Raw genomic sequence first — 15247 nt, 5'->3', positions numbered from 1 at the left:
TTCTGTTTATCCAGCAGAAGTATATTATGGCTTGTGTCATAAGTTGAAAGGGTTGAAAACTACCACTGCTGAACATCTGTCTGTTCCTGTTGGTAATGCAATGCTGATTTTCATCTGCCAGTTATTCCACTAGCTTAGTTTAACAAAAACAGACTCTTTGGTTAAACTTTTTTTTTGTGTGTTCCCTGGCTGATCGTGTCTCACACAGCATCGTGAGGTCTGACTGTCTCCGTCTGTGCACTTGCATTTTTATGAGCGCAACAGCTAAAGAACCTTTAACCACAAGGTTTATGGAAATACATAAAGTAGTAAATAGGTCAAATGTTGGTCTGCATGTGTTATTTCTGTGTTTGTGTATCAGGTGTGCGAATGCTGGATGGAGATGTAACAGACATGGTGGAGGCCAAGTCTCTGAGCCTTCAGCCGCAGCACATCGACATCTACAGTGCCAGCTGGGGACCTGATGATGATGGAAAGACTGTGGATGGACCAGCATCTCTGGCCAGGCAGGCCTTCGAGAATGGCATCCGCATGGTGGGCACATGCATACGCACATATACAGAAACATGTACAAATAAACAGTGCTTCAGTACATAGCCAGAGCTTTGACATTGGTATTCACATGGTGAGAAAAGGGATAAACACACACTCCAAGCAGATGTGTGTTTCATGCTCATATACTCATGTGCCAAACTCTTTTCTATCTGTGCAGCTCCTCCAGACATTATAGAGTGTAGCCGTGGTTTGTTAACATATATTTATTTGCATATTTATAGCTCATTTTGTATAATAATACTGTGTTGTTGCTGTGTGGAGTAGAAAAGCGATAACAGAGGTTAACAGGGGTGGACTCCCTTACTGGTTACCTCTCTCACACACACACACACACACACACACATCTGTACATTCACAAAGTGTGCTACAAGTGGCTTTGCTTTTCTACCATTTGGTCAAGGAGATATAGGGGATAAATGGACCTCAGCGTTTTCTGACTAAAAACAATGACATGTTACACACAATGACAGCAGGCAGTGTGAGCAGAGGATAGCCCCTGTCTCTCCTGACAGGCTGAAGTGAGGCAGATACTGTTTCTGTCCAACTCAGCACGTGTATGTGCTTGTGTGCCCTCCTCTTGGTGTGTTTGTGAAGCTGACTGAGGAACGCATGCTTGTGAGTGGCACATTTACTTATGTGACACTCTGAAAAGACATTTTATCACAGAGGGCTGAGGTGTTAGAGATACCACTGACAGCTTTAGAGAGGGTTGTACTCTTACCTCGTTTGGGGTGGGGGGTGTAAGGACGGACGTACGAGAAAATGTGTCGTTGTGTTACTCATGCACATTTTTGTGTTTATATAGGCTGAACATGTCTGTGTTTATACTGTAGCTTTATCAATATAATGATCCATTAAAAATATTTCTTAACATTTTAAACACAAAATATTACACCTGTCACAGTTTCCCTGAGCCAAAGACGACAGCTGCATAATTACTTTTGTTCACCAACAATGCAGAACTGTAAGATATTCAATTTAGTTAAATAATATTAGAGAAAAGCTGAAAGAAAGTCACTTTCGGCTTTTCCCGTTTAGGGGTCACTACAGCGAATCGTCACACTAACGACTCGCATGTTGATATTTGGCACGTGTTTTACGCCGGATGCCCTTCCTGACGCAACCTGGAGCGGGAGCGCTGTGCCTTAACCACTAGCCTACCAGGGACGGCCTAATATTAGAGAAAAGCTGCAAATTCTCATATTTAAGAAGCTAAATATCTGTGAATGTTTGGCATTTTGTTAGAGTGAATGACTTAAGCCATCAATCCATGAAACTGGGTTTAAATCACTTAATTCTCTGACAGTAGGGTAACTTATTAATTGACAGTTTGTTTGGATAATGAATCATAAATTTCTTTTGACCTCTCGCTGGAGATTGCTGTCCATCACTTTCACATTCTGTTTCAACTCTCTCCTCTTCCTCTGTTCTGTCTCCTGTCCCCTTTGTCCTCTCTACTCACTGTTTTCTCTTTATGGTGAAGACTTAACGTTACAGTGACGTTACATTTAAGGTTTATGGTTAGGCAAGTAGTGGTTGTGTGTTAGAGATAGGGCAAGTCTCCAGGAAATAAATGGAAATCAATGTAGTGTCCTATGAAATGATGGAAATGCAACTGTGTATGTATGTGCATGCAAGAAGGAGTGTTGTTCAAGTGTGTATCTTGACAAATGTTGTGAATTGCAGTCAGGTTTTTTTTTTTTTTTTTTTTTTTTAACACTGACTCTTGGCTGAACTTTGCCTTCATCCACTCGGTTGGAGATCACCAGCACGGTGCCGCCCCTCGGTGCGTCTCCACTAGGTCCAAGGCTTACATCATTTTTCGCTTGGTCAATTCTGGAAGTATCATGTCTGACTGAAGCAGTGAAAGGCATCTGGCTTGAAAAGGTTTCCAGTGAGAAATAACTGAGGTGTAATACTCTATTAGTAAACAAAATGGAATCTTTAGTCACGCTTAGAGTTCATGTGCAGCTCACTTTGAGCCTTTCAGTTAACAAGATCCTCTAGAACAGTATTCATCCCAGTTGTCCTGTCTAACCTCTCCTGGAACAATAGATCTGAATATTAAACAGCTGCCTGGCTGCACATGTAATTGGCTTCAGTATTAAAAGAATAACTGTGTGCAATATTTACCCAAAATTTGGTAAAATGCAAAACATGAAATCATTGTAAAAACTCTTATTCTTATTTACTAATAGATTAGCTGTGTTAGCTAAAACAAACATTTGTCTTTACATGCCAGATTTATGACATAATTGCTTTGCTTCCTTTCATAAACATGCACAGTCATGGAGGCTGTTTGTGGCCTTTACTTTCATTCTTCAACTACAGATAATATCTTTGTTTGTGTAACATTTTCCAAAATACAAAACTCACAATCTTAAAAAGAAGGCTGCACTAGTATGTGCAGAACTGGCAAACAAAAATAATGAAACAAAGTAGGGCACAATAAATAGAGAGCGCCCACCACAAGATTGTAACAAAATGAAAATGTTGAATGAAGTAGACAGACATCAGAAAAACCACACTTTTTCTACACAATTCTATTTGCTGAGCTTGTGTCAAATCCTGTCAGATTTGCTACCAGACACAAAGAGCTGCCGATAATTTACACAGTCTCGCTGCTTACTGATCTTTTTTTGGCAGTTATGTTGTTGCTGGTGTTGATCTGCACTTTAAATACAAAACCTGTTACTGCGCTTCTGATCGACATCTAAAGAAGACTTAAAAAATAGGCCACAACAAGGTCTGGTAAGCAGTAACTTCCTGTAACTACTAAGAAAAATTTACAATCTCTTAATGTATCTTTTATGTATTTTTTTTTTCGTCAGGGGAGGAAGGGCCGTGGTTCTATCTTCGTATGGGCTTCAGGCAACGGTGGCCGCAGCAGAGACCACTGCTCCTGTGATGGCTACACCAACTCCATCTACACCATCTCCATCTCCAGCACAGCAGAGAGTGGGCGCAAACCCTGGTACCTGGAGGAATGCGCGTCCACGCTGACCACCACCTACAGCAGCGGGGAGAACTACGACCGAAAGATTGTAAGGACTGAAGTGTGCGTGGTGGACTTCAATAACTACTGCTCAATGCACACACGTATAAGAACATTCATCACTCATTCAAGTTCGTGTGGCCTACAGATGGGCACACACATTCTTTACAGTTTCTCTCCAGCTTTGTACAGTTACTGTAGAACCTCAAGTCAAGATTTTTATTTGCCATTTATGCATAAACAGACAGTCTGGCCATATAGGAATTCTTGTGCGGCTCTCCTTCCATATATCTGAATGTCAGTCCAATCCACTTGAGAATGTACTATCCTCTCTCTTCTAATGTTACTCAACCACTTTCACTTCTAAACCATTTCCAAGTTTGTGTGTCTTCAGATAATCCCTCAAACCTTTTGGTCCAGGAAAGATGCTTTGATGAGGGTTCAGGCTGGAAGTTAGCCAAGCTTTTCTTGGCTGACTGTCAAGCTGTCGGGCTAGTTGGCTGACTAAAGTCCATACAGCCTGAATGAACACTTAGCTTGTTAACAGCGTGTGTTATTTCCTCCTGTTGCTCTTTGTCCTTTGCTTCTCCTTGGGCATTGGGCAATTTTTGAGGAAACTGATGATTTGTGTCTGTGTGTGCTTCCTCTAGCGAGGTAGTTTATCAAAGCTGGACTTTGGGTTTCAGGTGTATCTAAATCCTCTTGATCCTCATGACTTCAGTCTCTCACTGTCTGTTTCCGCTTGTCCCTGTCATCCTGCCTTTGCTGTTTGCTCCTCTGCTTCTCCTCACCTCTGATACACTCTTCTCTTCTTCATCTGTCCTTATGGAAATTCCTTCTTTTATTTCCTCTTCATCTCTTGGTTTTGTCCACCTCTGATTTGATCTCCTTCTCCTCTGTCTGCAGATCACAACAGACCTGAGACATCGGTGTACAGACAGCCACACAGGGACATCAGCCTCCGCTCCCATGGCTGCTGCCATTGTTGCTTTGGCCCTAGAGGCAAAGTAAGACTAACTTAACCGTATCCCTCTAGTTTATCCTTTTGCCCCTTGCTTACCTTCTTCTACCGCCTTGTCCTCTGGCCTGATTAATCTACAAAGGGAACATCTGAAGCATTTTCTCACAAATGGCAATGTTGTGAAGTCATTGGTGGAGATTCATTTAACTACCTGGAAAAGCTTGTCTTAATTGTTTAATCTCATCCTAGGTGGGTACTGAGACACACACACAGGGGGTATAGAGGGTTTCATGTACCACTGACACTGGGCTATATGATACAGGGACATGCATGCTTGTAGATTAGCCTCTTGTTTTCAGTGGGAGCAGTACAACAAGTACAGTGCAAATGTACTTCTGGATGGTGGTCCAGTGAATGTAATGGTTTAAACACGTCATCTTAGTGTAATACTTTATACACCTGTGTGCTTTTTTGAAGTGATATATTCAGTGACATCAGTAGGGATCTGTTTGATGTAATGTGCTGATAGATGTCTGAGAAAGTGTAGCTTATTTGACCTCATGTACATTCAAAACAAGCGGGTTAGATCGACGTCATTGAAAGCTAGTGCTGTGCGATACAACTTTCCCCTTTTTGAGCCGATACCAAGTAAAACTCAGGCTGATACTTTGTATAAAAACGACGAGGGTACCAAGATGGGTCCAGAAAATGGAGGCTATATTAGGTGTATTTATAAGGACTTTTGACTTTTATTAACAACAAATGGTGCCACCCTCGTCACATTACTGTGAAGGGACATTGTGTAGCCAAGATTTTGAACTGTTAGCTGTGAGACTTTCCATACTACTTAGCTAGGAAGCTTTCACATGCCATCTTGGTTGTTGTTTACATCCTTCCTCCTGGCAAGTATTGCTTTCTTGTATTACGTGTATTGTTTTGCTTGATTAATTGTAGGCTACATCTTCTACAGTCTTGAGCAACTGTTACAAAGTTATTTCTCTGTGGAGATAATTAATTTATCATTATAGTGGCTCATGCGCAACAGAGCCGTGATTCACACATGACCATGACGGGTGGAAGAAGAAGCTGTTCCTATCTACTGGGTGTTATTTTGACGGTCCTGCTGATAGCGTAGTTACTTTTCACTGTGTCCCCTGTTGATGATAAAGTATACATTTGGGCTACGCCAAATTTGCTGAGTTTAGATAATCTATCTTTAATATGAGAAGTGATATTAGATCAGGAAATGTTGGGATCAGAAACCTCAGTATTCAAGAAGTCTCCTCTGCAAATCACTATTGAAAACTAAGCCCCCAGAGTTCAACCATACTGCAACAAAAGTCGGTTTATTTGTGATCACTGCATCAAAGTTGATTGCACCTATGATTTCCAGTTAAGCCTAACTGAATAAACAAGGTTATTAAAAAAACCTGTGAACACTACAGCTTCCTCAGTTTTGGTTTGAACAAGTAAGAAACTAGATTGTAAGACTTCATAAAGATCAGAGAGGATACAAGAGCATCAGTAGGTGACTGAACATAAGCTGAAGCACCGTTGTAGCTGTGGTTAGAGTTATAGGAAGAGCCATACTACAAGTGACAGAAGGTGCAGAGGGCCTCAAAAATAACTCCTTGTACATTCAGTATTTCCACATCTTTGCACTGAAAAACAGATGGGTGAGTGTTTTCTGACTTGCTACAAGGATTGTGTATGGAAACTGGTGTTCCAGTGAAGTCGACTTAACCAAATGACATCCAAGTAGAAAACCACTGCTCATAAAATGGCCCAAAACTGCAGGATTAAACTTTGCCACGAACCATTAAAAGAAGCCTGATGAATATTGGCAGCACATTAATCGATCAGATGAAACCAAAATAAATTTGTTTGGCTTAGATGACGTCCAGCATGTCTGGGGTTGATTTGGCCAGGACTGCCATAGCGACTACATAGTGCCGAGGGTGAACAAGATCTTTTATGCACTTTGATACCTATGGCGGCGTCTCAGTCTGTAAAAATGAAAGGACTCTTAATGTACTGAATAGATGTAGAATATGAATGGCCGCTGCATTTTCAAAAGCCTTTCAGTTTTAAGGGTAGCTTTCATATTCTGGTACACAAATAGTGATGTATCACAGATAGTCATCTTAAAATACAGTATATGGCTTTATTCTGTTTTCTTCTTTCTGTTTCTTCTTTGCTTTTAAACAAACAATTGAGAGCTCGGTTTCAGGATGTCCTGAAGGATGTAGCAGAATAAGTGCAAGCAGAATTCACACAGATGTTTCTGGGCCAGGTCCTCTCATGCCAAACGCTTCTGCTAGGGGCCAATATCAAAACATCATGAGAACAGAAGTAAAAAAAAACAAAAAAAAAAACACTAATACTGAAAGAGGTCACCCCCCCCAAACTGTTTGTGTCATGTCCTTGGTTTTTGTCTTTGGTACAGTAGATGCCTGCCTGCTCTTCTTTGAAACCTGTTGACATTATTAATTTGCAATAATTTCATGAATTGGTGCAGGTGCAGAGGCTCTGAATTGGTCTTTACCCCCTCAGTTAGCTGAGTTCACTTCATTTAACCTGGATAATCCAATCCAAATCCTCCCAGTAGAAAATATTTTGTTTCCAGGCAGTGCAGGGCACATAAGCCTGTTTCCTCAACAAGATTATCACACACTGCTTCTTGCCTGCCCGCTTTCCTCTGCTGGCTCTCACTTCTTGTCTGTCGTGCTTGCGTCGCTCCAGCACTGTCATGATTGTCATGATTTTTTTTCCTCCTCCGAGGCGAACTCTTTCAACTCATTCATTCAGTTAATCACATGGATAAGCTTGCATGCGTGCACACACGGGCAGAGAGAGGACAGGATGAAAGAGGGACAGGGAAACGGTTTAGACAAACTGTGCACGACCAATTGTATCTGATCTTATCTGGTGAACAAACATTCTGCGATAAACATGTCATGACACCGTTACGCTAGACTTCAGTAAACTCTGTTGTGAGGTCTTTTTCTCTTGATATGAGATTGGATTGGAACATGCTACTTCAGAAAACTGTTCCATGCGCTGTTCTCTGGCGAATTTGCCAAGTTTAAGATGTTTTAAGCACGTGATTTATTTATGAGCTAGAGTCTTCTCGTGGGAAGCAGCACAGTTTTAGAGCGACACAAACTTTTTGTTTCTTTTCTTTTGTCCTTGAAAGTAAAAAAAAAAAGAAAAGAAAAAAATGGAAAAGTGATTGAACATGGAGACTGGAGATTTCAGAGAGGAAATTAGGAGGATAAACGACTTGAGCAAGGATAACCTACCATACGGACCTCATCTCCTGGGAGGCTATAAGAAACCAAACAGGGACAGATGGGAAAATGAAAACTTTATTTCTTCTTTCTTTCTCTGCTTTCAAATTTAAACTATAGTGGGTCATTTAAAGTGGGGAAAATGCTGATTATACAGTAGTTTAGTGGGTAATCTTCCATCACTGGACTGAACCAAGATAAGATAGAGATTGACTGATGAAATGTTTGACATTTTGCATCTTAATTTTTCCGCTTCACCTGCTTTCTCCCTGCAGATTGCTTGTGTGCATTTCATCCATAATTACACTGGAGCTCTTAGAAACCTATATTAGACTTTCTGATTTGCTGCTGGTTTTCCCAGTATGCAAGCTGCTCCATTAATTAGTATTGGCTTGTTTATAGGAAAGCTGCCGTGGCCTAGATAACGATGCCAAGGTCTCTTTTAATTAATGACCATAAAACATTTATGGGGCCATAATTACACAGTGACAGCTAAGCCTATTAATATTGATCTGAACATTAATTATTCTGACTTTTTATTGCACTTATCTGTGCCACCATTGCTTAATTATTTTATTTTTTTACTTGATTTAATTTTCAGCTCTTTAAATGATTTTCTTCAGTTAGATTTGATACATGTGAGGGCATTACTGAGTTTTGAACATATTTAAGGGCCTGTTATTGCTTGTTTAAAAAGTACTGCTGGTTTCAAGCTCTCCCCATATGGAACAATCCTGGCTTGACTGTAACGGCAGATACACACCAAGCTGATGTGAAAGAACTAGTGGCGACGGTGGCCGACCTTTGGGTCGCCTCAGGTCGAAATGTGACACTTGAGCACACTACACAGACTATAGCCAACGGCTGACCAGAATGCACATTCTGCACCTGCGTGACAGAAATAACTCCCCCTACCAGCACTTGACGGTATCTATATTCTCCATTCAGAAAGGGAAAGAAGAAGAGCTAGAATGTGGAAGTATAAACTACAACAAACACCTCGTTCAAAACGGCTGCTTTCTATAGCTGCTTCTAATTGACCTAAGAAGTTGCAAATGACACTGCCCTTGAACCTTTAGTTGTGGAAGAAGAAAGGAGGTTGTGGAGGTGAAAAACAAGGAGAAACTGCACTAAATCAGTGAAATTATGGATGCTACAGTGACAGGCTGAAGGGGCTTTCTTGAACTGTTCTCTCCTTGTGCGCTGATTCACTAAGCTCAACAGGCAATCAGGCCTGACCGCCGACACAGATTCAACACCTATAATTGGCTGAAAAGCCGCCAATGAAGGCCAACAAGTGCGGGACACACTGGGAAGACAAGCCCTGCTAGACGCTCACCGATGGCCCGGCCGACCGTCAGCTTGGCGTGTCTCTTCACTAACACAAACAGGTTGACTGGTCTGGATTTTATTTGTGTATTATTTAATTTTCTTCTCACCCTGTGCAACCCTAAAGAAAAATGTAACTTTAAGGAACATAGACATTTTTATGTACAAGTATAAACTGTTTTACATTAAAAAAACATAAATAATGTTTAGATCTGTATAATAAAAATCCAACGTCCTACAAAACCAAACAGAATTGGTAACCTGAACTCAAGTTTATATACTCATCTAACACTACTTACTACTACTACTACTACTCCACAAGTACACATCAAATTGCCAGAACATTTACAGAATAAAGTGCAAGTGTGAAGGAGGCTTTTGACTGTAAGCTGTGAAAGTGGTCTGCTAAGTGTATGAGACTTTCTTGTTCTCATGTTTAGAACTTCAAAAGTCTTCTAGTGTGTTTTTGGTTCAAGAGATCCCAGGAGACTGTCAAATCAAAGAACCTGCTCTTATGCCAGTGCACGTCGGGCAGGGGCATAGTTCAGATCGGACTCATTTTGCTGCCTGTTGCTCTGTGTCTCCCTGTCACATTATACCTGTATATCTTCTTAAATTTCAAAATCTGAACATTGGGTCGCAAACCTTAAAGATTAGTTTTAGGTCAACAGATTCAGAGTAGTGTGGATTCTCGAGGGCTCAGATGGCAAGGGGCTGACATGAGGGTTAGGAACGAAGCATCTGGCCGGCATATGAGATGGAAGGGAATCCCAGGAAACTTTGTGACCCACTTCTTCCTGCTTTCTCCCTTTAATGTAGAGTTTGGACATCAAAGCAGTCGAGACACATGGCTGCCATCTCATAATGGATCTCGCATGAGATCTGAGAAAGCAGGGATGGATGGATGGATGGATGGATAGGCGGCTGTGCTCTCCATATATGCCTTTGTAATTTCCTCTCATTGTAATCTTCCACCTATTGTATATTACATTTTTTTTTAACCTTGGTTTACATTCCATCCTCTTTCTCCCTCCTTCCCCTCTTATTCTAAACTTGTTTGTCTTTCACCCGTACCTGTCCTCCCATATCTTGTCTGAATTTACATGCATATTGAAGATACTGTATTTGTTTTTGTTTTGCTCTCCAGGTTCTGCTCTTTGTTCAACAACACAATAAATTATTCAAACATTTTTCCTCATCATCATTTTTGTATTTACATAATCAGTGCTGTCTGACCTTGTCATTTCTGAGTTTGTGTGTGTATAGATTTGCATATTTATTTTATTTACAATGTATGTGTGTCTGAGCTAGAAAAGCAGTCACTATTTATTTACGTAGTCTGTGCCCAGTTATGTGTTACACATCAGTCCCTGGATTTTTATTTTAATTAATTATTTTATTTTGACATTACATTAAATAAGTTCGTTTGTGTGTATTTTGTTCCACTAGTCCTCTTCTAACATGGAGGGATGTACAGCACATTATTGTAAAGACCTCTAGAGCCGGGCATCTCAGCGCTCCTGACTGGAAGACAAATGCTGCTGGTTACAATGGTACACACACACACACACACACACACACACACACGCACACGCCCACGCACACAGACCTAATGTACATATAGATGTTGCTTCAAATGCTGCTGTAGATGTAAACCTTCCAAAACAATAAAATCAAATCAAAAGTATTTGAGGTGATGTTACATCAGAAAAATGTTTGATAGCACCACTTGGCAAATAGTTAGGCTTTATACTCAGGCTTCCCAAAATATCTTGGTTTTGAGCTGTGTTTTTGTAACTTGTGAAAGTGATGGTAACTGTCATGAGGAATAAAAGAAAAATACACAAGTTGCAGAGAAATCAATATGTATTTTTCACACTCCTGGATTTGATTTCTCCAGTGAGATGATGGGTGGTGAGCAGAATCCAAAATTTAAACTACTGTTCCACCAGCAACCGTCTCAGGGTTTGTGTGGTGGTTGCTGTTTTGTTACTTTGTGAGTGTGCATTTCAGTGTGTATGCATACTTATATGTGTATATGGGAAAGAAAAGATGAGAGTGTGAACTAAGATTGTTCAAAGTTTTTTCATAGAGAAACGACACAGGGAGAAGTATAAAAAATTATTTAATTAGCTGTACCCATAGGTTGTCAAGTTTCCTTCCTCTTTACATATTTAGACAACTTCCTTGCAAATTTGTTTGGGCACATTTTCACCTACACAATAGTCTTTACCAATAATCCACAAACGACACAGCACTAGATGCCTTTTAAGGATACAGAAGCTGCAGACTTGTTCAGAGCTCTTGCCATTGATTCTTACTCTGATTCTCACCTTTTTCATATTATTTGTTATTGTGGTATTAGTAGCTCAGGCTGGGTAACAAACACAATCTTATTCATTTTATCTTTTTTTGATAAACTGTTACTTGTGTGTGAAACAGTCTCCAGTGAAGTGTGATCAACATGTATTTGTGCTACAGTCAGCCACCTGTATGGCTTTGGTCTGATGGATGCTGAGGCGATGGTGAAGGAGGCAGAGCGATGGAAGCAAGTCCCTGTTCAGCACATCTGTGTAGAAAGCGCAGACCGACAATACAGGTAGAATATATACACACAGACACAAACCTATCTTAACGTACCACAGTTCAAAAGTATGGGTAAAAGTATGAGGACAGTGAGACATTATACCCATATGTTATCGTCAAACATCTCATTCCAAAACCATGGGCGTTAATCTGCTGCTGTAACAGCCTCCATTGTTCTGGGAAGGCTTTGCACAACATTTTGGAACCTGGCTGCATGGATTTGCACACAATAGAGCCTCAAGAGCACCGGTGAGGTCAGCCGCTGCTGTCGGGTGAAGTCAGGGCTCTGTGCCAGCCTTCAGCAACACCCTAGGAAAACTGCTTTTTCATGGTCTTCACTTTGTGTATGGGGGGAAATGACCTTCCCCAAACTGTTGCTGCAAAGCCAGAAGGACCATTGTCTAAAATAGTATGCTGGAGCCCTGAGATTTTCTTCACTTGGCACTAAATTTGCTAAAACCAAAAATTTAAATGAAATTTTAATTTGAAATTGAAATTTGAAACCAACAGAGATGATTTAATATAGTTGTTACATTATAAATACAGATGGAATATATTGTTTTCTGTGCACCTCTCTTACACCACTACCCCTTTTTTCCTCTCAGTATGTTCCATTCTCTCTCTGTTGTACTTAGTTGTCTGTCTTTTGTTTCTCTCCTTTTTTTTCCTCTTCCTGGTGTTTTATGCACTGGTGTATGTTTGAGAGCATGGTTGTGCAAGCTGTACCTTGATAGGGGCCAAGCATTAGTTCTGGCAGGGTGGTTCTCACTTAAGACCTTTACTGTGCACACATACACACATATTCACACACATAGAGAGAGCCAAGGCTTCACAGCTTGTTATTCTTGATGCAGCTGGAAGTCTGAGCACTGTTCTGTGTTAGGCCCGGCTGGCTGAGCTTGGGCCCAGAACTGGTTTGCTTTCAGTCCAAGGTTCAGTGTCCAGCGACTGCAGCATTATCAGTGTCATTCTGTCTGTTCTGCTCCAGTGCACAAGTCGGTCCATATGAGGATTATGTAAACTACAGCTTGTGTCAGATGTAGTCATGCCCAGGGTTCCACATTCGTGTAGTAATGTGTGTGGAGAGTTGCTGCATGAACGAAATAAAAACAATCCAGTGATTTTAGTCTCCTTTTTTCCCATGTGTAGCATTTAGTAGCCCTAGAGATGTGAAATGGTCAGTCACACTTTGTTGAGCTTAAGCCTTGTTCATAAACAAATTGCTCCTGGTCCATCCAGCCAAATGCTTACTGAGAATAATAATAATAATTAAAAAAACAGGGATTTGCCATCAAAATAAAAAGGCCTTGTTTAGTTTTTGGTACAAAAGCAAAAAAGGCATGAAAGTTCTATGCGTACAGTTCAAAAGTGAATTTTCAGACTGCCCCAAAAAGTTTAAAACATTCTTTTTCCCAAGTGAATGACTTGGTAATGCATTAATTTATGCATAAATGTGTCCATACTTTCTTATATACTGAACATGTTTGTGATTTGTGAGATGCTGAAGGCAAAGCAAGCAAAGGAGAAATCGTGTCTGCATTTGTGCTCTTGAAACAGACCTATGTGTGTTGCTTTTCCTTTGTTGGTACTCTCTTGATGTATACTGTTATGTGTGTGTTCTGTACTTCAGCTGTTAGTAACTTGCTTCATAAAAGCAACCGCCACCTTACCGCTGTTTCCACACACCCTCTGGCTGGCCCCTCTGCCTGCGTTTGGTAATGTCTGTCTGCAACAGCTCGAATCACTCCACTTGGAGCACGCACCAGGAAAACTGCCTGACCCTGTGTGCAATCAGGCCGGCGGTAATCAGCTGTGCATCGGCTGTGTTCGGCCCCATGTGTATGGCTCAGTTATCTGTGTTGTGTCATGGAGAAGCCAGAGCTGTGATATCAGCCCCAGACTCCCCAGCCATTGCTGCTGTCCACTTTCCAAACAGTCATCAACTACTTACAAGATGCAATTATTGTTTTCTCTCTGTTGTTCAATCCACCAGGTTTGGCAGAGTTTAAGTCAGTTTTGTGGTATGGTTTGTTTTTAGTAGCTTTAATGGAAATTGTCCCTCAAGAACTGGCTGCTCACTGTGTAACTGAGCAGAGGCAAAGTTGAAGGACAAAGGGAGAAATAGTTATGAATCGTTTATCTCAGTTTTCTGAAGAGAAACTATTCATAACACTGCTTTGAATAATAAACCATTGTCTTCTTATCTACTCATTTACTGATTTTATTGATATGAGAATATGGATTATCAGTGAAGTGTCCACTAGCACCACTTGGTCTGAACGGCAACACTTTTAGTAATCACATTAGATGCAATGTTGCTCTTTGTCTCATTATATGTTATATGTGAGGAATATGTTGTTCCAAGAAAGCTTTGACACAACTAAAGGTGGTGTTTACCATTTGGTAATTGTTTCAGGGACATTTTCCTCTCTGTGAGTGTTTTATCTCTTAGTCCTTAACACTGTCATTGCCTTAACAACAGAAAATCTAATAAAATGGTTTCAAATACAGGATCAAATGGCACAGGTCACTGATCTTAATTATCTCTCAACCCTCTGCCCTGCAAAAATAATTGTAGTAATCCTTTTATGTCTTATTTGACCAACAAGAGTAATTCACCAGTTCATGTTTTAGTTCCAGTGAATAAACCTTGCATGTAATCCACTGCTGCCGTGAGTTAATGTGTCGAGTTGGCTCCGCTGCTGCATGTGCAACTGCTGTGCAACAGTCTTTCTCTGGCAAGATGGTATTCATTGTCCACTGTACTGAACCGGTCTGTTTTTTTTTTTTTTTTTGTTTTACTGTTTTTGGTGCGGTATCATTAATATATTAGATCATACCACAGATGTTGTTGGATGTTTGCACTGATCTTTCTGTTGTGGTTTCTTTGGCTGGTTGAAGTTTAAGAAATGGAATTTGCACACTCTATGGATTGTGGATTAAATGAAAAGAAATGACATGCAATCGCTTTTATGGGTCCCTTGGTGTATTGAGAGTTGATATTTAGTGTTATGTCAGTCACTAACAGCATTTTTGGCAAGAGTTGACATGGCAGAATGTCTCACTGTGGTGAGACACTTGTATTCCCCAGCCTCACTCCTGGCAAGAGCAACTCGAGCAAAAGTACTGACCTGATTATGGCTGCGGACACAAATCCTGTGTAGTGAAGATGAATGCCAGTTTTACTTTACTTTTTGTGATTTACTTTAACCAACCATCTGTAACTAAAACCCCAAAAAGGACAGATTTTGCGATTAGAATGGTGTTGAATGTGAAACTGAATGTGATTTGATTTATTCTTTCAAGCATGTAAAGACAGTTGATATGTCAACACACATAATTTTACACATATCCAACAAATGCTAATCCAATATCAATTTGCTTATACCTAGTACATGCTTGAATGGAGTAGGAAGAAATCAGACTTATCCAGTCCTACCCCATGACATCATCTTACATCATTGGTTTGCAAACAGTATCTCTTCATAAATAATTCTCTTCTACACCACACAAGTAATATACTAAAAAAAT

The 15247-nt window shown here is 40.5% G+C and overlaps 1 protein-coding gene across 2 annotated transcripts in view; it reads left to right on the top strand.

The window, feature by feature from the left end:
* pcsk5b (proprotein convertase subtilisin/kexin type 5b) overlaps positions 1-15247 on the top strand; it is a 51846-nt gene that overhangs the window by 18525 nt on the left and 18074 nt on the right. For both annotated transcript variants that reach the window (XM_020602455.1, XM_020602454.1), the window contains exons 7-11: positions 362-534; positions 3387-3599; positions 4457-4557; positions 10580-10683; positions 11612-11729. In XM_020602455.1, coding sequence (XP_020458111.1) covers positions 362-534; positions 3387-3599; positions 4457-4557; positions 10580-10683; positions 11612-11729 — 709 coding nt within the window. The remainder of the gene's footprint in view (positions 1-361; positions 535-3386; positions 3600-4456; positions 4558-10579; positions 10684-11611; positions 11730-15247) is intronic.

The sequence above is a fragment of the Monopterus albus genome, unplaced genomic scaffold, assembly GCF_001952655.1.
Source record: "Monopterus albus unplaced genomic scaffold, M_albus_1.0 scaffold56.1, whole genome shotgun sequence".
NCBI lineage: Eukaryota > Metazoa > Chordata > Actinopteri > Synbranchiformes > Synbranchidae > Monopterus > Monopterus albus.
The sequence above is the reverse complement of the archived record's forward strand: the minus strand, read 5'-3'. Positions and strand labels throughout refer to the sequence as shown.